The sequence below is a fragment of the Aquarana catesbeiana genome, linkage group LG02 (assembly GCF_042186555.1).
Source record: "Aquarana catesbeiana isolate 2022-GZ linkage group LG02, ASM4218655v1, whole genome shotgun sequence".
In the NCBI taxonomy this organism is placed as follows: Eukaryota; Metazoa; Chordata; class Amphibia; order Anura; family Ranidae; genus Aquarana; species Aquarana catesbeiana.
This window is the reverse complement of record NC_133325.1, coordinates 772,711,322-772,738,431: the sequence shown is the minus strand read 5'-3', so window position 1 is coordinate 772,738,431 and position 27,110 is coordinate 772,711,322. Positions and strand designations below refer to the sequence as shown.

Here is a 27,110-nt window from a genome sequence, read left to right as displayed (position 1 = left end):
TATATCTGTCTTACTTCAGTAAAGTTCTGGTTACTGCTTGGTCTGAACTTTTTCTCCTAAGTGATGTTTTGCATGGCGTATTCAAAGAACCAGGGCTTGTAAGTAAGGGAACTTAGGTTAAAGTAGACACTACACATAGAGTCCAGTATGGGTCTGCTGTCTAGTTATGGCTATATTGCTGAAACTAGGGACAACTATGTTATTGTGGCAGCCAACCAGCCAGGGGAATGGTGACTTGGCAAGGGTGTTGACTACTTTGGTGGTGAAGGGGTGTTAAGCTTGGCCCCTTCACTAGCACCCAGCTCCCACATTTCTGGGACTGGCCCTGCAGCACAGAGTACCTAGGGACCTAGCCTAGGAAGTCACAAGTGAGAGACATAGACGCCTCTGGAGGAGTACATGCATGTAATTACAGGCTGGTGTAATGAGTAACCCTGTATCCAGTAGCAACCTGCTGGTATGTCACTGGGAGTGAGGTGACAGGGAATTGCTGCGTTGATGGTGACTGATGCCTGCTCTGCTGTCCAGTCCCTAAATTGCTGTACACCGGGGAGTTGGTGTCTCTAACCTGTAGGGGTGGAAAGTGTTAACCATGAAGTTAGTTTGCAGTGGGTTGCTAAGGGGTGAGTGTTAGTTCCATGCTCTTGGGCAGAATGCCACTTTAAATGCAAGTTGTGCACAGTACGGCTCTCTCCCATAGAGCAAGGCTGCCTGTAGGTAGGGTGTAGACTTAGGATTCCCACTCAGGGTGGTTATCTTCCCAAAATTGGGTGTAGTTAGCTAGGAAAGGTAGTGGATTATTGGTGTAGTGGCTGCTTGCTCTTCATCTGAATATTTGCTTCGATATAGAATGAGGCACCAGGGAGAAAAGGGGGGATAATGACCCCACACATACACCATGGGCATGTAGGCACGTTGCGTACTCTTGGTTAGTCAATCTACGTAGCTGCCCAGTTTGAGAGGAAGGGGTTAATGCTCATGCCAGCTTCCCTTGTGTGTTTGCTGGTTTTCCTCCGGGATCCAGCCTCCCTCCTGTTTGATAAAAAGGGAAGAGGCCTGGATTCTGGGGGGGGGGGGGACTGAGTACAGGGAAGTGGGTAACCTAGAACAGGCACGTTTGGAGACTCCAGATTGTATCCTAAGAAGCTTGTTGAAACGGCAACCCATTAGAACACTTCCAGATCATGAACTCCTTTGTTCGAGCGCTCTAAAGAATAGAGTGAATCGGGCAAATATCACATTTTGTTCAACAGATGGAGCTGATGACAATAGTAAATAAGTATTCATTTCCTAGGATCACCAGCTCCATCTAGTGGCCATGATGCTGTATTTTTCTAATTCACTCTATTTTTTTATGAATAAATAGCATTCAATCGGACAGGAAAATAGCCTTGCAACTGTTGATTTTTTCCCCCATTTACACACAAAAAATCTACAAGTAGTTTTGAAGGATGAATAGCCCTGCAATTTTTTTTGTATAGTTACACCCCTTAGTGTAACACAAAAATATTTTCTCAAATTTAATTTGTAGAGTTTTCTTGATTGGTTTGCTAGTGACCACTATTTGGCCACAATATGTAATTTTCAAGAACGCCATTAGACATACAGGATGTGTGATTCTGTTAATAGCTGTGAGTATCGGTGACATTGTCATAGCACATTTCTCCTTTTCAGTGTCATCATCTCACCTGCAGACAATGTATCTTCTGGCTGTCCTGCTGCTTCTATACCGGGATGTATCCTCCGCAGGTGAGAGCTTTATATTGGGGGTGAGGAGAGGAGGGTGGGGGCAGGGAGGTTACTGCTATAAAAAACAGAGTATGTATTTAAAGTTTATGTAAAACCAAAAGTTTTATTTTTAGCTTTTGACAGAGTAAAAAAAAGTGTTTCCCTTCACTTCCTGTCCCAGAGACATAACAGGAAGTAAGAGGATATATCATATAAATGTTTCCAGCTGTATTAATCAACACCACGTCCCCTAATTGCATAGAAAAAAAAATTGTTAAATAGAAACCTTGGGACTTTTAGGGTGTTGAATCCTTCTGCCAGAGTAATAAACCAACGTAATCTTATTTTGTTTAAAAAAAATGCATTTATTACAAATCCATTCAAAAGTTTTGGGGTAACAATTCCCCTCAAAACATGAATTCAGCAAACCATATTCATAAGTGCAAAACCCATGACAGTTAGGCACCTCCCCTCCTCTATAGTATATGTCAGACTAAGCAATGAGCAAGTGTGTGTTATATCACACTTAGGGGGAGGTGATGTTGTAGACTAAGATAAGAACTGAGAGGGCTTATATACAAGACACAGGGTGGCTCCATGTTTCTGGCATGATCAACCATTTTTTGTTTGTGGGGGGGGGGTTTGCATTTGAAATATAAGTAGTCCTGGAGCAGGAACGCAAGGAAAGTCAGAAGTGATCATATATCATTTTGTTATGAGTCAGTAACTAAAAATATAGAAAAGGGTGAGCATGACAGCCAGGCAATTAGCATTTCCAGACTGAGAATGACAATCCACATTTTAATCTCAGATAAGGTTCCAATACTGTCTGCTAAAAAGACTCTGTATATGTACTGTATATAAATATTAGACCAAAATCGACATGCCTAATGGTAAAGAGTCCTGGTGATTATACATAATGCATGACTTTAAAGGTCAATAAACAGCGTGCTAACAAAAAAAAAACTTTTGATTCTTCTGATTCCAGATGTTGTGGTGGGGAGAAAAGGTAATTCTACAGTACTACAACGTGAAGAGGATCTTGGAAATATAACGGGAGTTATATGGAAGATCCATCACATTAATAATTCTTCGTGTTTATCCTCATATGCTGACGTTTCCAAAAGAGGACCCCAGATATACAACAACTGCAGTACAAGAATGACATTTACCAATATAACACTGACCATCCAGAACACCCAGATATCTGATGGAGGAAATTATACCTGTGAGATATCATATTGTGAAGGGACCTTCATCAAAACAACTATTTTACAAGTATTAGGTGAGTAATATCTGATTTCACCACAGTGAGAAGGTCAGTTCAGATTTAGCACTACGCTTTCTACCATATTGTATATATACATATCACAAACCAGAAATGTAATCATCCTAATAAAGTATAGTTATAGTGCAAAACAGGACGAGGTGCAGGGCCAGTGCAAGGATTTTTGTCTACTTAGGTGAAGGTGCATTTTGGTGGCCTTACCACCATCCTTCTGCCACCCCCTCAATTCAACCCCCATATGGCATACATATTATTTGAACATCAGAATCCCTTCTTACATCAGAGCCCGCCCCTTGCATCAAAGTTCCCACCATTACTCTATACATCAGGGTGCCCAGATTTCCTCCTTACATCAATGTCCCCAGAGTCCCCTCTCACCTCAGAGTCTCCAGTTTTCCCCCCTTACACATTAGAATCCACAGAGTTCCCCCAAAATCGACGTCCCCAGCATTCCCTTTATAGTTAGTGCCCTCTCCTTACATTAGAGTGCACAGATTTTTCCTCAAATCAAAGTCCGCAGAAGTCCCTCCTTACAAAAGAGTTCCCCTGCATTCTTTCCTTACAATCAAGGTTCCCAGATCCCCCCTTACAGTGCCTTGAAAAAGTATTCATACCCCTTGAAATTTTCCACATTTTGTCATGGTACAACCAAAAACATAAATGTATTTTATTGGGATTTTATGTGATAGACCAACACAAAGTGGCACATAATTGTGAAGTAGAAGGAAAATGATAAATTGTTTTCAACATTTTTCACAAATAAATATGTGAAAAGTGTGGGGTACATTTGTATTCAGCCTCCCTGAGTCAATACTTTGTAGAACCTCCTTTCACTGCAATTACAGCTGCAAGTCTTTTTGGGGATGTCTCTACCAGCTTTGCACATCTAGAGAGTGACATTTTTGCCCATTCTTCTTTGCAAAATAGTTTAAGCTCTGTCAGATTGGATGCAGAGCGTCTGTGAACAGCAATTTTCAAGTCTTGCCACATATTCTCAATTGGATTTAGGTCTGGCCTTTTACTGGGCCATTCTAATACATGAATATGCTTTGATCTAAACCATTCCATTGTAGCTCTGGCTGTATGTTTAGGGTCGTTGTCCTGCTGGAAGGTGAACCTCCACCCCAGTCTAAAGTCTTTTGCAGAATCTAACAGGTTTTCTTCTAAGATTGCCCTGTATTGGCTCAATCCATCTTCCCATCAACTCTGACCAGCTTCCCTGTCCCTACTGAAGAAACGCATCCCCACAACATTATGCTGCCACCACCATGTTTCACAGTGGGGATGGTGTGTTCAGGAGCATGTGCAGTGTTAGTTTTTCGCCACACCTAGGGTTTTGCTTCTAGGCCAAAATGTAAAATTTTGGTCTCATCTGAGCAGAACACCTTCTTCCACATGTTTGCTGTGTCCCCCACATGGCTTCCCGCAAACTGCAACCATGGCTTTCTTTTTACCACTTGTCCATAAAGATCAGATTTGTGGAGTTCACAACTAATATTTGTCCTGTGGACAGATTCTCCTATTTGAGCTGTGGATCTCTGCAGCTCCTCCAGAGTTACCATGGACCTCTTGGCTGCTTCTCTGATTAATGTTCTCCTTGCCCGGCCTGTCAGTTTAGGTGGATGGCCTTGTCTTGGTAGGTTTGCAGTTGTACCATATGCTTTCAATTCCACTTTTCACATATTTATTTGTAAAACATTTTGAAAACCAGTTATCATTTTCCTACCACTTCACAATTATGTGCCACTTTGTGTTGGTTTATTACAGAAAAAAACTCAATAAAATACATTTCCATTTTTGGTTGTAACATGACAAATAGTGGAAAATGTCAGGGGGTATGAATAATTTTTCAAGGCACTGGATATTAGGGATGAGCGTAAGTTCGACTCAAACATTGGGTTTTCGCCTGTTCGCCGAATAGCAAACAATTTGGGGTGTTCGCGGCAAATTCGAAAGCCGCGGAACACCCTTTAAAAGTCTACGGGAGAAATCAAAAGTGCTAATTTTAAAGGCTTATATGCATGGTATTGTCATAAAAAGTGTTTGGGGACCCGGGTCCTGCCCCAGGGGACATGTATCAATGCAAAAAAAAGTTTAAAAACTACAGTTTTTTCAGGAGCAGTGATTTTATAACGCTTAAAGTGAAACAAAAAAAGTGAAATATTCCTTTAAATTTCGTACCTGGGGGGTGTCTATAGTATGCCTGTAAAGTGGCACATTTTTCCTGTGTTTAGAATAGTCCCTGCACAAAATTACAGTTCTAAAAGAAAAAAAGTCATTTAAAAGTACACGCGGCTATAATGAATTGTCAGTCCCGGCAATACAGATAAAAGAAGTAATTGAAAACAGCACGGGATCCCCCAGTCCATTACCAGGCCCTTTGGGTCTGGTATGAATATTAAGGGGAACCCCGAACCAAAATAAAAAAAAAAATTGCCTGGGGGTCCCCCCATATTCCATACCAGGCCCTTCAGGTCTGGTATGGATATTAACCACATCAATACTGGGCACCCCTTTCCTTCCCAGACCAATTTTCAGCTTTCAGCGCTCTCGCACTTTCAGTGACAATTGCGCGTTCATGCTAAATGAAATTTTTATCATTTTGTTCACACAAATAGAGCTTTCTTTTGGTGGTATTTATTCACGACTCCGTTTTTTATTTTTTGCGATATAAGCGAGAAAAGAGCGGAAATTTGAAAAAAAAACAATATTTTCTTCTTTCTATTTTAAAATATATCCAATAAAATCGAATTTTGCCGTAAATTTAAGCCAAAATGTATTCTGCTACATGTTTTGGTAAAAAAAATCCCGTTAAGTGTATAATAATTGGTCCGTGTGATCACGGACATATGTACGCAAATGATCATGTACAGATGTGCGCAGGTGATCACGGACATATGTGTGCAGATAATCATTGGGACATGTGATTTTACTGTTAAATTTATGGGGGACAGGTGTTTTTACTATGTGGGAACATGTGTGCAGTGACATGTGTTTTCAGGCCAATATTGATATTGGCCTGTTTTGGGCAATTGGATGTAATCAATCTGAAGTCTTTGGAAAGGGAATAGTGGCTTGGCCAAATGTTTTACTCTGGTCGGTTTTCCTGGGTTGTTTTTAGTACAGATTATGCATCCCTCAACAAAGTCTTGACATGCATTTCTGGAGTATTGAATAAACCATCCAGCCTTGCTTATGTTTCTCTCCATTGCCTTATGGCCTACATGACTCGGGCCATGGGATAGTTGCATGATCATTTTCTCTGTTTGAGATGGGACACATATTCCATTTTCTTAGCACCATCTTGATCCTTCTTTGCTCTGTCCCTTTCAATGATTTCATTCCAATCATCAGGTGAAGATTCTTGCAATTTCTTAATCAGTTCCTTCGCTTTTTGTATTTGTTCTCTTCCTTTTCTTCAATGTGTTACGGGCTTATTCCTTTGCAAAATCAGTGATTAGGGTCATGATTGCTTCCATTGGTGTTTCAGCAGTCTTCCTGGCAGTAGGATCAGCCAACTGGTTTCCTTTTTCTTCCATGGGTTGTCCTTCAGTATGTGCCTTGACCTTCAGGATGGCTACTTCCTTTGGGAGGGTGACTGCTTCAAAAAGTTCTTGAACATATTTCCAGTTTTGAATTGGTTCTCCTGCAGCAGTTGTGAATCTTCTGTTCTTCCTTATGGGTTCATAATCATGGACTACTTCGAGAGCATACTTGCTATCAGTGTAGATGTTGGCTGTTTGATCCTTTGCCGTCTCACAAGCTCTTGTGAGTGCTACCACTTTGGCAAACTGCGCTGAAAGTGATGAAAGGAGTAGTTGGGTCTCAATCGATTCCTCCAATGTTGTCACCGCATATGCCATTCTTGGGACTCCATCTTTCTACAGGTGTAAACCCTCTGCAAACAGGATCAGATCAGAATTTTCAACAGGAGGGTCCTTTACTGGGCAGATTTCCTGCATTTCTTCTTCCATGAGTTCAGAGCAGATGTGGCCACCCTTCTCTTCAAGGTCTTCTCTCTCTCTAAGAAAACACTGGCAGAATTGATTGTAGTACATCTTTTCACTTCTATTTCTCCTAATTCAAGCAGGATTGCTTCATACTTGCTATCAGCCTTGCTGATGACAAATGTTTTGTCCTTGCTCTTTTCAAGATTTCATTTGCATATTTCTTCATAACATCTGTTCTAAAACATATCTTCCCTTTTGTACAGCACCACTGGCACAGGTTGCAGCTGCAGTTTTCTTTTGTGTTTTTGCCACGACATGGATCTTGGTGCATCCACCAAACCGGATCTATTTTATACATGGTTTGAAAGGGTTTGCGGTCAACAGGGCAGAATGAGGTGGTTTCACACCATTTAAGAATGCAGGATATACAGAAAACATGACAACAATCTTTTGGAAAGCCAACCTCCAGGGAAAGACTGTTCAGACAAATTGGAAACCTCTCAGTTGAACTTAATGCTAAAGTACTGGCACCAGCCCCATCTTTGCCTTCATTACCATCTTTTTATTCATGTTGCTGGTCTCTGGCATCAGATGAGCATAAACATTTGCTCCTCATCTTAGGCTATAAAAGCATTAACTGTATGTTGTATTCTCTTTTCTCTCCTCTCTCTGGGCTTCAATGCTACTGTGCACTTGTCTTAGCAAAGCCCATTCAAATCCTTGTTTCCTTATAATTGCAATAAAGTTGGTACTCAGTCACATCTACATTTACTGCCTCTGCCATGGACTGGACACATTTAAAGTAATTTAAACATTCTCAGCCTTTTCTTGTCTCACATCCAGTAATCCTTATTAATAATTCTACAACATTCTGTCCACTTTCTTCTAGTTCACTTTCATGTTTCCTATCTACTTCTTTAAACCATCAATAACCTTCTGATTTCTCTCTTCTGGCATGTGCTTACTTGTCCAACTACTGCTTCTTAACTTGCATAGTTCCTTTAATATTCTGGCATGCTAAAATACTAAATCAACCTGGTCTTATCAGTGTGTGGAACCTTTTCCCTTTTCACGCTCAGTAGGCTGGAATGGAGAACTAAACATTTAAATAATTATAACAATCATAGCTACCTTTTAGGAATTTAAATCAGCCTTTTCTTTCTTTGTTTAAAATGAATCCTAGAGTAACATAACAAAAACTAACAATTTCAACTATTTCACTTCTGCAACATAGTTAAACATTTCCCTTGGTCTTGTATATCACTCACATTTGAACATCACATGTTATACTAGTAATTTCATAGCTGGTCAAGAGTTAACATTTTACAGACACAGTCTCTCACACAGGATGTGTCCATCGAAGAAGGAGAATTAAGGGGGGTCAAAGGGGGAAGCTGGATGCCCGTCTCACTTCTCTCCTCTTCTACAAATGATTTTTCAGTTAAACTTACAAAGACTTTCTTACAAAAACTTCTCATCCTTCTCATATACCATTTCCTCAGTTTCAGTACCTACAATTTAACTCTTCTGTATTGTTCACTTTTCTCATTTACAACTTTCTATAGTACTTAGATGTTCAAAAATCTCTGGCTTCAGATGGGCACCATCTTTTTAGGAAAATATCTGCAAACCGCCTGTTTCTCCTTTCTACAAATACACAATGTTACACAGCAATGTGAAAGGGAGGGACGCCTCACTCCTTTCTTACACAGAAATACACGAGAGGAGAAGGTGAGGAAACTGCAAAAGACGAGCAGACTTCTCATATCGCCAATGAATTCTCACACTTATTTTTTTTCAGCTCAACCGTACTTAGCTATCTTTCTGCTTATCAATAATTTCTTAAACATTTAGATAACACTTGCATTGCCTGGTCTAATTCTCTTTTGCTAGACCCATCAGTGATATGCATTAGAAAAACATTGTCAGGCTCATAACTAGTTAAAGTTCCATCACGTTGCATACTTTCAAAAATCCAATATTGTACACATTTACTCCTCTCATCCAACTCTGTCAATCTGCCATACAATAAACTAACATACACAGAAACCCAAGTTGATCATAACTCCTTCTGCTGGTATTAGATCAGCTCTGTTTTGGTCCAGCCTATAATAGTCTTGGTGTCTTAACCACTGTCCATATCTGTCTGTCATGTCTGTCATTCACTTGTGCCACTTCTACCTCTCCGGCTTCGAGAGGTCCATGGGAGAGCCGTGCTCCCAATCTAGAGTCCTCACTCTCGAGTCTCTACTTACAAAATTTGTGGGTCGTCACCCAAAATTTCTCCTGGGCTACACACAGTAGCTGTCAAATGGCACATTTTATTACACTTGGCCACATAGGCCTGTTCACTTGGCACATAGGCATTACTCGCCACACAGGCTCACTACTACAGTCCTCTGGTCAGACCTTCTCACAAGTCTCATAAATCTATTGACACCCCAAGCATAGAAACAAAACATCAACATTGATAATTATTATCAGCTCTATTGTTTCTGCAACAGGTAAAGTAAAGGAGTTATTTGGGTCAAACTGTGTAACATCAACATTACTTTAGTTTACAATTAAACTTACCTTAATCTCACCATCTCATCAATAGCATAAGACCCCTTCAGCCAATGGACCCCAGACACCGACTAATTACTCGCCACAGAGAGCAGAATAGGTAAGAATAACAGTTTCTTACCGTGGCCACTTGTCTGTTCAACATGAGTTTGGTGTCTCTCTGGCTGGGAGCCCACCGGACTGTATCCGAGTCGAAAGGCACCATTCTGTTAAATCAGGTTAGGGAGTCTCCAAAGCAAGACATTCAGATGAGATAGTAGATCCAGATCTTTGTAAAATATTAGTAGGTGCTTTATTCTTTTTTCAATTATTTTATTTATTCCATCATAAGACAAGTTCAAATACATATACAGTAGATCAGGCAAATATTACATCCATTATCACAATAAAATCATATCATGTAGTAAATTAATTTGCTACCCGGACACTACTCATCAGCAAAATATTCTTAACCAAGAATCCCCTGTCCAACCATCCTGTAGTCTCGAACTCGTCTTAATCTATTTTATACAAAAGAAAATATTTTATACCAAAACAACAAAACGGCAAAAAAAAAAAAAAAAAAAGGGGGGGGGGGGAGGGGAGGGGGAAAAGTCAAGCTCCTCCATGGAAATGTACCTCATTTGTGCTCATGTATCAAAAGGAGGATTAAGTTAAGAACCTTAAAATAAGTGCTCCCTCTAACTACCCAGATTAATGTCAAGGAGGGTGCTTCCCTCCCCTGAAACCATAAACACATTCCAAAGTGACCAAGTCTTAAAGTAACGCTCCTGCTGGTGTCGCGCAGAAAGGACCAGGTCTTCTAGTTTGTTAATCTCTTTTACTTTACGCAACCACATTCCTATTGTCGGGGGCGTCGATGTTTTCCAGGTCAGGGGTATGCATGCTTTAGCAGCGTCTAAAAGATGACGAATAATCGATTTCTTGTAGGTCTTCTCTGATATATGAGACACATGGAGAAGAAAGAAAGCAGGGTCTACTGGTGTTTCACTATCCATAAACATTTGAACGATACGTCTAATTTCTGTCCAAAACTTCTCTAGTTTAGGACACTTCCAGAAAATATGTAACATCATACCCCTGTCTCTCTGACATCTCCAACACAAGTCAGAGGAGTCAGGGAAGATTCTCTTCAATTTCACTGGCGTTCTGTACCACCGAGCAAAAATTTTGAAATTAGTCTCTTGAACTTTCGCACAGATCGATGATTCATGCGTAAATTTAAGAATACGTTGTAACTGTGTTAAGCTAAAAGGTAGGTGCTTTATTCATACACTGCAGTGGAGAGACACAACACACACCGACTTCCAGCTCTACCGGGTGGAATGAAAAAGGAAGTGTCTCTGACCTACAAGCATCAAGTTTAACAATATATACTTCATGAATATGCATAGGCTCTAGGCGTGTTATAAGTGTGACCATATAGTTTAGTCCAATCAGCATTCATATCTTCTTAACAGCAAGGGAACAGTTAAATAGATGGTTACATTATGTGACTGATAGAAAGTTAAAGAAAACATGGGTGCTACCATAAAGGTACTGGATCAGACCAGCTAGATAAGACTGTCCATTTTTGGAGCAAAAAGGGCTTCTTATCTGGCGGTGAAGGTCATCACAGACTGAAAACTCTGTGTCTAAAAAGAAGCAAGAAAGTGCATCACAAATTCTTAAAGCGATAGTCTCTATATATCTATAGATAGATAGATCGATAGATAGATAGATCGATAGATAGATCGATAGATCGATAGATCGATAGATCGATAGATAGATAGATAGATAGATAGATAGATAGATAGATAGATAGATAGATAGATAGATAGATAGATAGATAGCGCAGATCAACATTATGTATATATATATATATATATATATATATATATATATATATATATATATATATATATATATATATATATATATATATATATATATATATATATATATATATATATGGCTTACTATCTGCTATTGTCTGAAAGCTTTTGGCTTTCAGACAGCCACCCAACCTCAGACACAAACTAATCAGCAGGAAACTTCACTCTGATTATGGAGTCACAAATAATGGAAGCAAACCCTGCAATAAAAAACGCTGCAAACTATGCAACCAGATAAATCTATCCAAAAGTGTCACACACACAAATGGGACCTTCAATATCATGGGATCTTACAACTGTACCTCAAGTAATGTTGTATATCATATCCAATGCAAAAGGTGCAGCAAAGGATCTTATGTTGGTGAAACATGACAGAAGTTGCAAGCGAGGATGAATTTGCACAGACATACCATCAAGGAACATAAAGAAGACAGTTTATGCACACCCGTGGGACATCACTTCTCACAACCGGACCACACTATAGAAGACCTCAATGTTTTAGTTCTTAAAGGGAATTTCAGAACTATCCAGGAAAGGAAAACTAAGAATGATAATTCTTTTTGACACAAAAAATAATGGCCTGAAATTAGATATCGGTTTCCTTACCCATTATTCTAAAGTTTTACAACCCCTCTGTGACTATCACCCCCCCCCTCCCCCCTCCATTCTATAGCTCTTCCTCTGCCTTATCTCACTAACTCTGCTGCTATCTGTATTACCATTGATTTGTAGGTGTTTGTTTTCTCTTTTTTTCTCTCTCTCCTTTCCCTCAGAGATGTGTTTTGGTTTTTTTTAACATTCTGCTTAAAAATTTGTAAATCAGTACTGCTTGGACCTTGAAGAAGGGGACATACCCCAAAAGCTTGTCCTGAAAAATTGTATGTTAGTGCAAATAAAAAAAGTATCACAGACAGTACTCAATTTTCTCTGTCACAATTGCACTAATATGGCTACAATCACATTAAGTATCCAATTTCTAAAATGCTGCATTTGTAAATTTCAAAAGCCAGTATAAAGGAATAGTAGTGGTAAAAAAAATGCACTTGTGGGTTAAACTAATAATCTTTTTTGTATAATTCTCATTTAAGGGGAGTGGCAGGGGGTGTGTCCTATGCCTACATACATTTGCTTATTGGTGTCCCTCGTTCCCATCTCAAAAAGTTAGCAGGTATTCTTCAGGATATTCCAAAACAACTTCTAGCACAAATCCTTATAGCTGCAGGCACATATGAAAGCCCCGCTGTAGGTCTTATTCACAATGTCCCAGGAGCTGACTGCCACCCACCTTCCAAAGGTAGTTCCACGGTGATGGGGATAAAAAGGATCCTTCTCCAGACCGGGACTTTAGGACAGTGCCCTCCAGCAATGATTAATCTTCCCCAGGCCCTCAGCTCAGCACCTGTTGAGGCCCAAACTGCAAATCTTGTCTTAGTATAGCTGCCTCCCAGGGGCAGAAGCCCCAAGAGAACTGGAACCCTCCTAGCAGAGGAAAAAACACTCAGACCTCCCAAAACATTGATCACCCCCCCAGCTACCTGGACACCCCCTTCCAGTGATTGGCTGAAACATAATAAATATTTATAACTGGATATTTGACTCTCTCTGCCCTACTGTTTATTCTGGAAGCTTCTCCTAGAAGCAGGTAGGAGAAATCAAACACCCAGCTTAGGAAGCCCTGACCAACCAAAAACTACAGATCACTGCTCCACTGACTACAATAAGGCCAAAAACGAAATTTAGCCTAACAACCCAAATAGAGGACAGTGCAACACTTTAAATATTTAGTAACCAGTTTAATCTATTGTGATTTCCTCTGTGAATAAAGTAAGAGCACTGGTAGTCTCTTCCCTGTTCTGACCACCTCTTTCCATCATCAGGTACAGGGAGAAAAAAAACACAAAATTGCTCTTTCGGGGAAAGAGTAGAATATTTATATATTTATGTACACTCTGCATTTACTGCAAAGTTGTATTACTCAATTTGCTATCTTACATTCTGGATAACAAAACCAAAGTAAAAAGGAAAGTCTGTTTAATGGCTCTTTAACGCTTACCACTTTTCAGAGTGCTTTATAACAGTGACTGGCAGGTGTTCAGAAGACTCTACTTCTCTTGCCTTTTAGGGAGTTTTTTTTTTTTTTTAATTGCAGAACAGAAAATGTTACATTGTGGGACCATGCTTCAACTGCAAGCCAAGCATTTGCCTCATGGTTGCGGTGAGACCTCCGTTGATCTCAATTGGTGAGTTTGTAAAAAGTTTTTTGAAAAAAAATTGCAGTGGCCAAGACATGTGTACAGCCCTGTCAGGCAGTATTGTTAGAACTGTGGTAAGGAGCCAGGACCCTCCCCTCCCCAGGACCCTCCCCCAGCCGCCAGTGTGAAAGTCTGTGGCACGAGAGAACACTCACAACACTTAAAGCCAGAAGCGTGTAGCAGAGCAGGTATCTGCCGAAGTGACAGCATTTGTCTGGAGCAGCATAATGCGGCCCGACCATCCCTTACCCAAACAGGAAGATGTCCAAGATGATTTTGAGTCCTAAGCTTTTGTCTGGAACCTTTCCCTGCTGCTAATAATGTCCCTGACAGATGGATGACCTGTGCCTACACTCCTCACAAACGAAATGTGTGCCAAACCTGAGAGCCAGGGCCTTAAATAGACTCTGCCTGACCCAAGATGGCTGCTAGGGTCACATTGAGTGGCAGTATCCATAGCTTCCCCAGTGACCCTGGAGACCATAGAGGAATGCCTGCAAGCCCTTTGGTAGTTAGAAAGGCCACTTTCTGTCTTGTGCCTGTAGCCAGTCTGTTTCCACTAGTGTCCTTCAAAATCTTCCAATATTGTAATTCTTTTTACAGTATTCTGTGAGCTTTAATTTTAATTATGTGTATCTTTTACCTCCCCTGTACCTCTGGTGCATGAAACCCAAGACTAACAGAGCTGCAGACAGGATAATTTACATTAGCTGTTCCTCTCTTCCTCATTATTTCTTTTATTTCAGGTCTGACACTCCCAATAGGGGAATTACTTCAATCACATTGGGTGCAGGAGTGGTAAACAATTAAATTGCAAGTCCAGACAAATTTTTTTTTAGTGGGCAAAGATTAGAACCCCATTTTATGTTATTACTGAAACCAAAGATGTCACGACATTGGCTTTGGCTCACACAGTACAATGCTGCAGAGAATGGCTCTGACATCATAATGTCACCTCGGTTCTCTGCAGTATTTAGGATTGCCCCTGTCAGAAAAGAGGATCCTGTTGTCATGTGACTGTCCAAAAGACACCAGGAATAAAGGTATGTATACTGAAAATGTAAAAAACATAATGGCAGAGGGTGGTTAGATTCCGGGTAGGGGTAAATGTTGCCACACCTGAAGTTGGGTTTTAGGAGAAATATTGTATAGGTGTACTTCCCTCTTTACCATTCATTTTCTTTTAGTGTGGTAGTATTAAGGCTTTGTTACTGTTTATAGTAGTATCTTGTATACAGATATGATTATTATTAAGTCCAAGACCACCCTATCAGCACCAATACTAGCCCACTAAGACTTATTTCTAACTTCTGTAACTCCAAATGCATCCAGAACCAGCATTTACCAGCTTCTGTATAAACTTACAGTATTCAATGAAAGTAGGTTTCCTCCTTTGTTTTTACATCAGTGGTCTCCAAACTGTAGTCAGGGGCCAGATGCGGTCCTTTGCTTGTTTAGCTGGGTGTAGCTGTGAGCGGAGCCAAGCGCCGCCGATATACATACATAGCCGAGTGTACTCGGCTAGGCTCGGCTAGCTCCGCTCATAGTCACGCCCAGTCCCTGTGTTATGTCCATCATAGGACGGGGCCAGGCGTGACCGTGAGCGGAACTAGCCGAGCCTAGCCGAGTACACTTGGCTATGTATGTATATCGGCGGCGCTCGCTCCTCCACTCACAATCAGCAGGGGATCAGCGGGGATCTGCGTATAACAAGCACCCACGATTTTCCCCTGATTTTAAGGGGAAAAAAGTACGTGTTATACGCTGAAAAATACGATACTTACATTGGTCCAATCAGGACAAGCGTAACTGTGTAAAAAATATCCATACCTGACATCTTCTTTATTATATTAAAACTCATTTCCTACTCCTAATATGCATATTTCAAAGAAAGTTTTATCTGTACATCTGACAAACCATTGACAACAATTATTTAGTAACATATGGTTTAATAATGCGTTCTTTATTTCTCCAGCTCAGCCCTCTGTGTCTCTGGATATAAACAGTGATGGATCTCTGGAGTGTAGAGCAAGTGGTGGATTCCCGGCTGCAGAGATCTCCTGGACCCCACATTCAGATGATATAAACATAACCAAAATTAAAGATTTGGATGATACTTGGACAGTGATCAGCACATACAAGTCTAATGGAGACAACGTGACATGCCTTGTGTCTCATCCCACATTTGTGAATCTCTGGAGCCAGTCTATTGTATTATCAGGTAAAATTGGTGAGTGTATGGAAAGTATGTTAGACTCTCCTAATGGACATGATTAACCCTTTTGATCCCCATACCCCTGAGGCTTCGGATCTTCATGTTTAGCCTGAAGTACACCCCTCACATTTTTGTAAATAATTTATTATATAATTTCATGTGACAACACTGAAGAAATGACACTTTGCTACAATGTAAAGTAGTGAGTGTACAGCTTGTATAACAGTGTAAATTTGCTGTCCCCTCAAAATAACTCAACACACAGCCATTAATGTCTAAACTGCTGGCAACAAAAGAGTACACCCCTAAGTGAAAATGTCCAAATTGGGCCCAAAGTGTCAATATTTTGTGTGGCCACCATTATTTTCCAGCACTGCCTTAACCCTCTTGGGCATGGAGTTCACCAGAGCTTCACAGGTTACCACTGGAATCCTCTTCCCCTCCTCCATGATGACATCACAGAGCTGGTGGATGTTAGAGACCTTGCGCTCCTCTAACTTCCGTTTGAGGATGCCCCACAGATGCTCAATAGGGTTTAGGTCTGGAGACATGCTTGGCCAGTCCATCACCTTTACCCTCAGCTTCTTTAGCAAGGCAGTGGTCATCTTGGAGGTGTGTTTGGGGTCGTTATCATGTTGGAATACTGCCCTGCGGCCCAGTCTCCAAAGGGCGGGGATCATGCTCTGCTTCAGTATGGCACAGTACATGTTGGCATTCATGGTTCCCTCAATAAACTGTAGCTCCCCAGTTCCGGCAGCACTCATGCAGCCCCAGACCATGACACTCCCACCACCATGCTTGACTGTAGGCAAGACAAACTTGTCTTTGTACTCCTCACTTGGTTGCCGCCACACACGCTTGACACCATCTCAACCAACTAAGTTTATCTTGGTCTCATCAGACAACAGGACATGGTTCCAGTAATCCATATCCTTAGTCTGCTTGTCTTCAGCAAACTGTTTGCGGGCTTTCTTGTGCATCATCTTTAGAAGAGGCTTCCTTCTGGGACGACAGCCATGCAGGTGAATTTGATGCAGTGTGCGGCGTATGGTCTGAGCACTGACAGGCTGACCCCCCACCCCTTCAACCTCTGCAGCAATGCTGGCAGCACTCATAAGTCTATTTCCCACAGACAACCTCTGGATATGACGCTGAGCACATGCACTCAACTTCTTTGGTCGACCATAGTGAGGCCTGTTCTAAGTGGAACCTGTCCTGTTAAACCGCTGTATGGTCTTGGCCACCGTGCTGCAGATCAGTTTCAGGGTCTTGGCAATCTTCTTTTAGCCTAGGCCATCTTTATGTAGAGCAACAATTCTTTTTATCAGATCCTAAGAGAGTTCTTTGCCATGAGGTGCCAAATTGAACTTTCATTGACCAGTATGAGGTTGTGAGAGTGATAACACCAAATTTAACACACCTGCTCCCCATTCACATCTGAGACATGTAACACTAACGAGTCACATGACACCGGGGAGGGAAAATTTCTAATTGGGCCCAATTTGGACATTTTCACTTAGGGGTGTACTCACTTTTGTTGCCAGCGGTTTAGACATTAATGGCTGTGTGTTGAGTTATTTTGAGGGGACAGAAAATTTACACTGTTATACAAGCTGTACACTCACTACTTTACATTGTAGCAAAGTGTCATTTCTTCAATGTTGTCACATGAAAAGATATCCATCCAGCTGTCACGTACCTGGTAGGTTGTGAGCCTGAAGTACAGGAAAAGACCTCCCTTACAGCTCCCACTCCCGTTCCCCTGGAATGGAGACAGAGGGCCAGGAGTGAAGAGTGGTATGGGTGCCTGGCAGGATCAACGGTTGCTGAAAGTCCAGTAGTGGTGGCACCCTCTGGAGTCAGTAGTCTGAGGAGTAGACTGAGGACAGAGACTGGAATGCAGGACTGGAACTAGGAACAACAGCAGGTAATAGCAGACTGGAAGCTGGACTGGAACAACAGCAGAAGATAGCCTGGAACACTGGACTGGAACCAGGAACAACAGCAGGTAATAGACTGGAACGCTGGACTGGAACACAGCAGAAGATAGCCTGGAACGCTGGGCTGGAACACAGCAGAAGGTAGCCTGGAACGCTGGACTGGAACCAGGAACAACAGCAGGTAATAGCCTGGAACGCTGGACTGGAACACAGCAGAAGATAGCCTGGAACGCTGGGCTGGAACACAGCAGAAGGTAGCCTGGAACACTGGACTGGAACCAGGAACAACAGCAGGTAATAGCAGACTGGAAGCTGGACTGGAACCAGGAACAACAGCAGGTAATAGCAGACTGGAAGCTGATGAACACAGCGGAGGGTCAACAAGCCGGTGGTCAGTAACGTTCGGACAGCAGAGGTACCAGGGGTAATGCAGAGGGATGGTCAGGCAAGCCAAGAGGGTCTGGTGCAGGCAGATAGCAGGATCGTCAAACAGGAAGCCGGGTCAGATAACAGGAAACACAGATCAGATCAGGTAACACTCACAGAACGCTGTAGAGCAGACAGCGGGGATGGAGTGTGAAAGGCAGGTTTAAATAGCCCGCCTGACACCAGCGGGAGTGCGCGCGCACGTGCCCGTACGTGACCGCACCCGTGAACGCGCGCGCATGCGCAATGGGACCCGTGGCCGGGTTCCCGTGCGCCTGGGACGCCGGTTACTGGCAGGATCTTCGTGACATTGCCCCCCCCCCAAGGGGCAGCCTCCGGATGCCCCTTTGAAAAAATTTCTCTGGATGAGCTGTTTTAAAGGCTTGTAACAGGTCTTCAGCATGAATATTATCCTCTGGTTCACAAGAATTCTCCTCTGGGCCAAACCCCTTCCACTTTATTAAGAATTGATTTTGGTTACCTCTTTTCCTGTGGTCCATGATAGCCTCCACCTCGAATTCCTCTTCCCCATCTACCAGGATTGGATCAGGAGGATCCGTACTTCGACCTGGAAATGGGTTAGTAATAGATGGTTTAAGCAAGGACACATGAAAAACTGGATGTACCTTTAGTGAATCCGGGAGTTCAAGTTCATATGCAACTTCATTAATTTCTTGGAAGGGCAGGCCAACCTGAGGTTTATGGTGGACAACCATACCTGATCCCCAGGTGCAAGTAAGAGCTCACCTCGCCTCTTTTTATCGAAGGTTGCTTTGTTGTACTCCTGGGTTCTGGTCATGGTGTCCTGTAAAATTTGGTTGTTAGAGGTAAAGAAATCCAATTTCTCCTGGACTGCGGGTACTGTGCATTCTGGAAGAGAGTTTGGTAAAAATGAGGGGTGGAAACCATAATTCGCAAAAAACGGAGTTTGCTTGATAGCAGAATGAATAGAATTGTTATAAGCGAATTCGGACAAAGGTAAAACAGCAATCCAATTATCTTGGGCAAAGGAAGAAAAACAGCGCAAATGTTGTTCAAGGGTCTGGTTTGTTCTTTCTGTTTGCCCATTAGTCTGGGCGTGATAAGCCGATGAAAATGAGAGTTCAATGTCCAAGGTTTTACACAAAGCCCTCCAGAATCGAGAGGTAAATTGTACCCCTCGATCTGAAACGATGTTAACTGGTACCCCATGGAGCCTGGCGACCTCTTTAATGAATGCTTGTGCTGTTTCTGTAGCTGAAGGGGTACCCTTCATTGGGACAAAGTGCGCCATCTTCGACAACCGGTCCACTATGACAAAGACTGAAGTGAAGCCCCCAGCCGGGGGTAGTTCTACAATAAAATCTATTGAGAGCATTTTCCAGGGTCTATCTGGGACAGGCAAGGGTTTTAGTAGACACCATGTCTTTGTTTTGTGCCCCTTGTTCCTAAGGCAGGTGGTACAGGACTCTACAAACTCTTTACAATCTTTGCGCAGCTGAGGCCACCAGAAGGTGCGCTGAACCAAATCAGTGGTCTTAGCCACACCGAAATGCCCAGCCAGCGCATGATCGTGACAAAGCTCTAGTACTGGAACTTGTAGTGTTTCAGGTATAAAGATCCTACTCTCATGCCACAATAACCCATCCTTAACCTGGAGCTCTGTCTTAATGGAAGATTCTATTTCTGCGGAGGCCTGTTTAATCTGGGAAAGCAGGTTTCCCTGAAGTAGAAGAAAGTTCCCTGGAGACAAAATGGTGTCTGGAGGGGAAATCTCTTGAGGTTTGTGAAACATCCTAGACAGGGCGTCAGGTTTGGTATTCTTGGAGCCAGGACGGTAAGTGACATGGAAGGAGAACCTGGAGAAAAAGAGAGCCCACCTGGCCTGACGTGGTTTCAACCTCTTTGCAGACCTCAAATACTCCAGGTTCTTATGATCTGTAAAGATTAAAACTGGATGAGCGGCACCCTCCAACAGATAGCGCCACTCCTCCAATGCCGACTTGATTGCCAACAACTCTCTGTCACCTACATCATAATTTCTCTCTGCTGTGGATAATTTACGAGAAAAGAAAGCCACAGATTGCAGCAGGGCTTTGGTTCCCTGTCTTTGGGATAATACTGCTCCTACAGCAATTTCAGATGCATCCACTTCTAGAATAAATGGCAGAGAGGAATCTGGATGCTTCAGTACAGAGGCGGAGGTGAAAAGGCCCTTGAGAGTCTCAAAAGCCTTTTGAGCCTCGGCCGACCAATGGAAGCGTGTACCCTGTTTGGTAAGCTGTGTGATGGGTGCAATGATGGCTGAGAACCCCTTAATAAATTTGCGGTAAAAATTAGCGAATCCAACGAATCGCTGGATTCCTTTCTTATCAGTCGGGACTGGCCAATCTAGAACAGCCGTGACCTTCTGGGGGTCCATTTTAATGCCCTTACTGGAGATGACTAACCCTAAAAATGGAATACTTTCCTGTTCGAATTCACATTTTTCAGCCTTTGCATATAGACCGTGTTGTCGAAGTCGGCCCAAAACACTTCTGACGTGCCTGCGATGGGATTCAAGGGAACAAGAGAAAATCAATATGTCGTCTAAATAGACGATGACAAACAGGTCTAGAAAGTCATGTAACACATCATTAATAAAGTATTGAAATGTGGCAGGGGCATTACACAGGCCGAAAGGCATCACGAGGTACTCAAAATGTCCATAACGGGTATGAAAAGCGGTCTTCCATTCGTCTCCATCCCTGATACGAACGAAATTGTAGGCCCCACGGAGATCAAGTTTGGTGAATATGGTAGCCGTCCCTAGTCTCTGAAACAACTCTGGTACTAAGGGGAGAGGGTACCGATTCTTCACAGTAATTTTGTTTAGTTCGCGGTAATCCACACACGGCCTGAGGGTTTTATCTTTTTTCTGCACGAAGAAGATGCCTGCACCTGCGGGGGACGTGGATGGCCGAATGAAGCCTCTTTTGAGGTTTTTGTCAATGTATTCCTTCAATGCTCCTTGCTCCACCTCAGTCAGGGGAAATATTCTTCCAAAAGGAATTTCAGCACCAGGAAGTAACTCAATGGGACAGTCATAGGCCCGGTGAGGGGGTAACACCTCTGCCCTCTGTTTACTAAATACGTCCCGGAAATCGTGATAGGCGGAAGGAATGGATTGAAGTAGACTAGTATCTGTATCTAGGCACAACAGAGTAGAGTTCTCCTGGATGTTCTGGGTTCTGCAAAACTGTTGGCAGTAAGGAGACGGAAAGGTCACCTCACCCGTGATCCAATTTATGTCCGGATTATGGGCCTGTAACCATGGCATGCCGAGTATTATGGGGAACAGGGGTGAAGCGATAATGTCCAGGCGCAGCTGTTCCTGATGGGCGTTGGAAACGAAAACGGGTATTGGCATAGTCTCTTGGGTGACAGGTCCAGACTTGATAGCGGTCCCATCAGCTAGCTGGATAGAAAGTCCATGGGCTTTAGGGTATTTGGTGTTGGATGGCAAAATGAGAATCCATGAAACAGCTGCAAGCTCCTGAGTCAATAATGGCGGTGATTCGTAGATTCTTCCCTGGAAGCTGTAGCAGAAGAGGAAGAGCAAGGTGAGTGGTATTTTTAACCAGAGATGTCACATAGTCAGTAGATAGGGATAAACACTTACGAAGTTTGAGGGGACAGTTCCTGACATAGTGCCTGGGTTCCCCACAATACAGGCACAAGTTATTTGCTCGACGACGTTGTCGTTCCTCTGGGGTGAGTGAAGGCCGCAGGACTCCTAATTGCATTGGCTCAGGTAAGTTAAGCGTGGAGGTAGGTGGTGTTGATGATGGGTGATGGGGAACCTTAGGTGTAACCCAAGTTGGACGAGAAGACCCCATAGCTCTCTCAGACCTGCGCTCTCATAGGCGTCGATCGATCTGGATAGCTAGATCGATTAAAGCATTTAAAGTCTGTGGTGTACCCACCCTGGCCAGTTCATCCTTCAGAGGATCAGAAAGTCCCAACCGAAATTGATAACGGAGAGCCGCATCGTTCCAGTTAGTATCCGCACTCCACTTCCTGAATTCAGCCACATAATCCTCTGCTGCTCTGCGACCTTGTTGAAGGGTGTGTAGAGCCGCCTCTGCAGTTACAGATAGTTGGGGGTCATCATATAACTGGCCTAGTGCGTTAAAGAAAGTGGAGAGGTTGGTCAGAGATATGTCCTTTTGCTCTAAGAGGCGATGGGCCCAGATTTGGGGGTCACCAGAGAGTAGAGAAATCACGTAGCCCACCTTTGTAGCCTCCAGGGAAAAGGTACGTGGCTGAAGAGCAAAAAACAGTTCGCAGGAGTTGCGGAAGGCTCTGAACTTATGGCGATTTCCAAAGAAACGTTCAGGTGTGGGAACCTTAGGTTCCGGAGGGAGCATCACCACCGTTGAGGAAGGCCCAACTGAAGGAGCAGGAGCAGAGGTAGCTCCCTGGGCCCCAATGGGGTTAGACAGGGTTAACACTCGTTCCTCCAGTCTGGTGTATCCTTGCTGCAGATTCTTGACTGCTTCAGTCAATCCTGCCAGGTGTGCACAGAGTTCCTCCATGGGAGACGTTCCCTGCTCAGGCTCAGACATGGCTGTCTGCTACTGTCATGTACCTGGTAGGTTGTGAGCCTGAAGTGCAGGAAAAGACCTCCCTTACAGCTCCCACTCCCGTTCCCCTGGAATGGAGACAGAGGGCCAGGAGTGAAGAGTGGTATGGGTGCCTGGCAGGATCAACGGTTGCTGAAAGTCCAGTAGTGGTGGCACCCTCTGGAGTCAGTAGTCTGAGGAGTAGACTGAGGACAGAGACTGGAATGCAGGACTGGAACCAGGAACAACAGCAGGTAATAGCAGACTGGAAGCTGGACTGGAACAACAGCAGAAGATAGCCTGGAACACTGGACTGGAACCAAGAACAACAGCAGGTAATAGACTGGAACGCTGGACTGGAACACAGCAGAAGATAGCCTGGAACGCTGGGCTGGAACACAGCAGAAGGTAGCCTGGAACGCTGGACTGGAACCAGGAACAACAGCAGGTAATAGCCTGGAACGCTGGACTGGAACACAGCAGAAGATAGCCTGGAACGCTGGACTGGAACCAGGAACAACAGCAGGTAATAGCCTGGAACGCTGGACTGGAACACAGCAGAAGGTAGCCTGGAACGCTGGACTGGAACCAGGAACAACAGCAGGTAATAGCAGACTGGAAGCTGGACTGGAACCAGGAACAACAGCAGGTAATAGCAGACTGGAAGCTGATGAACACAGCGGAGGGTCAACAAGCCGGTGGTCAGTAACGTTCGGACAGCAGAGGTACCAGGGGTAATGCAGAGGGATGGTCAGGCAAGCCAAGAGGGTCTGGTGCAGGCAGATAGCAGGATCGTCAAACAGGAAGCCGGGTCAGATAACAGGAAACACAGATCAGATCAGGTAACACTACCAGAACGCTGTAGAGCAGACAGCGGGGATGGAGTGTGACAGGCAGGTTTAAATAGCCCAAAAGACACCAGCGGACAACCCGTGAACGCGCGCGCATGCGCAATGGGACCCGTGGCCGGGTTCCCGTGCGCCTGGGATGCCGGTTCACTGGCGGGCCCAATAGGTATTGAGGGACTTTGTAGGGGGACTAAGAGAAAATTGTAAATATATAAATGTCCTTATAATTTTAGGTACTGCTGCAGTACATATTTACTTCACTGGACGGCCATAGTTCTACTTTGAATACCCCATAATTAGGATATTCTCTTACAGGTTGGTTATGAAAAAATATATCTTTCCTAGTAGTAATGCATAACAGGAAATTCTCCTCTTTGGATTGATGGAGTGGACCCTATTTTTTTTGCTCTGCTGGCACAAATATCTTATGTTTGTCATCATTAAAATGTATGTAAACCCTAACACTGAACCTTGCGGATTTTCTCCCTTTTGGTTTATGAAATATACTATTAAAAGTGTTTTGATATCTGTTCAATAAGTAGAAAAAAAATGTCCTCTCCACCTGTGCTGCACTGTTATCAGTTACATTATTCTGATGATTACAGAACCACATCTATCCATAGCTCAGCCTGTTGCCCCAGAACCTTCCATAAGCCCCTCACTGGGGACCTCCAGCCTGGTCCTGCCTCTAGATCTCCTAAGACCTCTGAGTAGAACTTTGAAGGCCTCTCTCTGCCTGATGCTTTAGTAACCACTTCCTCCTCTTCTCTTGGGGCCTGAGGCCCCCCTGAGTCTCTCACACCCAGCTAATGCCTTCTCTTTTCTAATTTGTGGCCCCTGAGCAAAGTCACCTTGGGGCCCTTTAGTGGACGTTGTTGATCAGGTGTCCCATTAATGCCTTTGCCATTAGCTGTTCTGGAGTTTGTCTGTAGAATGCTGGGGGATTTTTCATTACCACACTAAAAGCCATACACCATGAAGCCACACTTACCTTATTGGCCACACCTCCAGATGTACAGCCAGTGGTGCGCTATGTGCTACATGCATTTTATTGTGCCTTTTATTGAAGTCTGTTTATATTGCCTTCATACTTTGAATGTCTGCCTCCTGTTGGTAAGACTTGTGGGTTTAAAGGTGTGTTGTAAAAGGGGGGGGGGGAGTGATTATGTGGGTGAGGTTACAAATGGGGATATGATGTTTGTGAAGGTGTAGTTGTAAGTGGATGTGGCCAATAGGATGATCCCAGATTTCATTTTGAAAATATGGCCACCTTACCATAGGATCACATTCATACTTGGGACTGGGTGTCAATAGAGAAGGCGAGGGACTCATGCTGCAATGGAAAAGGGCTTCCTGCAGGGGTCACTACACAATGCAATGGAAACTGTATGTGTTTCTTTAGATAACATTATTAGATCATTGACATAACTAACCCAGACAAGATTGTAAATATGATTATAAACAATGACAGTAACCTTCACTGTGCCTTTTCTTTTGTCTTTAGGTGGTACTCATTATTTTTGGAGGATTATTGGCCTCATCATCTTCAGTTGTCTTGTCATAGGACTCTTTTTATACTGCAGATACAAGTCCAAGGCAATACCTATGTAGGAATAGAAACATAATCTAAAGTAGACCTCTTGAGGGTATTTGCAATCCAAAGGATCAAGTAAATTAAGTACAAATGACCAGAGGCCTTTCACCATTACTGATGGTTCAATGATGGACAATGTCTGTGGCCTCCTTCCGGTATCTCTGAAGTCTCTGATGCAGCATTACTGGAACAGCAACCCAGAACAATAGAACAGAGGCTCCCAGGAACAACAGCTCAGTTTATTGGTTGAGCCAGCAGCCTTGGCGTAAGGCACACAGCTCAGTCCTAAAGCACATGGCCCTTGGTGGCATTGTACCCAGTCCCCAGCAGCTCTCTCAACACAGTATCTTACAGCAGATAGTCTCTATGGGCTCAGCAGAGGATCAGTCTGTCCTGTTTTGTGAGGTATAGTGGGTGCAAAGGTGGTAAGTCATTGGGCGCCAGACACTTCTTGGATGCAAAAGAGGTTTTATTTCTTTTAACAGTCCTTTTATATTTTGCAAGGGAAAGAGGGTTGGAGCGAGGAAACCCTTAAGTAGTTGCAAATTTAAAAGGCAGACTCAGAGGCTTTAAAAGGAGGACAGCCATACGGGAAAAGGCCCCAGCAAGGTGCCACTTCTGCACCTGCAGATTTGCTGTCCCCTATGGTTACAGTACTTAACAGTTCCTAATACAAACATAACAGTTCTCTCAGCTTTATTACAACTTCTCCTTGTAGTTCTTCAGCCCCTTGAGCTCCTGGTCTCTCACCGGACCCTCTGATTCACTAACTCTGAATCCCGTGAGCTCCTCAAGGCTTTTGCAGTGGTATCTCCCTCAAGCTTTACCCACGCTTCCCTGCTGGATCCCTAGCTAGTTGTCCGGCCAGCAGAACCGTCACTTTTGGTTGGACTGCAAGCCACAGTCCCAACCTTGCGCTGCCCTTATACTTCTGGATATGCCCTCACACACCCTAGCAGCCAGATGCCCCCGGGATAGGCCCAATATCTGGCCTAGCAACACGGGGCAGACGACACACACATCCACCCAGACGGCAGTCCGGGTGGCACAGAACCTAGATCACCTGACTCCACCCAAATATATAGGCTGTCCCAGCAGGCCAAGGGATTCAAGAAAACCCCTGCCCATTGTCTGAGATTCCCCATATACTCATAACCTGATCTTGAGTTATTCTTCTCATATCTAGTACCACTAAGTGCCCCGCCACCTAGTGGTAGAATAGAAAAGTACTACAAGGCCAAACTTGTAGTTTGGCCTTGTAGTACGGGAGAAATCCCGTACTACAACTACTACTTGTAGTAGGGAGAAATCAATGGATCTCTAACAATTTAACTATGGTAGCTACCCCTGGAATTTGGTGAGGAGCCCCTTGACTAAACCTCAGGGCTCTACAGAGAAAAATACAGAGGAGAATAAGTAAAATAATAAAGGAGGTGAGTGAGGACAGAGTTAGAGTATATTTTCAGTTAACACATTTTCATACAGAAAAATAAATGTTGTAAAACTTGGATGACAGATAAATGTTCTGTCCTATGCCCAATACCTTTTATATAACTTAAACATGTCATTCTAAAGGCATCTGTAATGTTGGAATGCATCTTTTTCTCTAAATAAAGAGTTTTAAAAAAAAGCCGTTTATACTTACAGTGGAATTTTTTTTTCGTGCAATTTTGTAAAGTTTATATACTGTTTTTGTGTGTGTTTGCAAAATTAAAGTGGGCCAGTCTGGATGAAGTCCAGGGCCAATTTTTTGTCCCAGTCCAGCCCTGGATATACAAATATATAAAGACTAAAAAAGTAAAGATTGGGAGGTGAATATCGCACTTCAGAATTACATTTTTTTGTCT

At 43.2% G+C, this 27,110-nt stretch overlaps 1 protein-coding gene across 1 annotated transcript; it reads left to right on the top strand.

The window, feature by feature from the left end:
* The first annotated feature begins 2,611 nt into the window (after positions 1-2,611).
* Positions 2,612-25,667, top strand: LOC141127736 (cell surface glycoprotein CD200 receptor 1-B-like). The gene is made up of 4 exons (XM_073614489.1): positions 2,612-2,621; positions 2,717-3,013; positions 15,633-15,878; positions 25,174-25,667. Exons 1-4 carry the CDS (start codon positions 2,612-2,614, stop codon positions 25,278-25,280), a joined length of 660 nt encoding a protein of 219 aa, XP_073470590.1. The 3' UTR covers positions 25,281-25,667.
* The last annotated feature ends 1,443 nt before the right edge of the window (positions 25,668-27,110 follow it).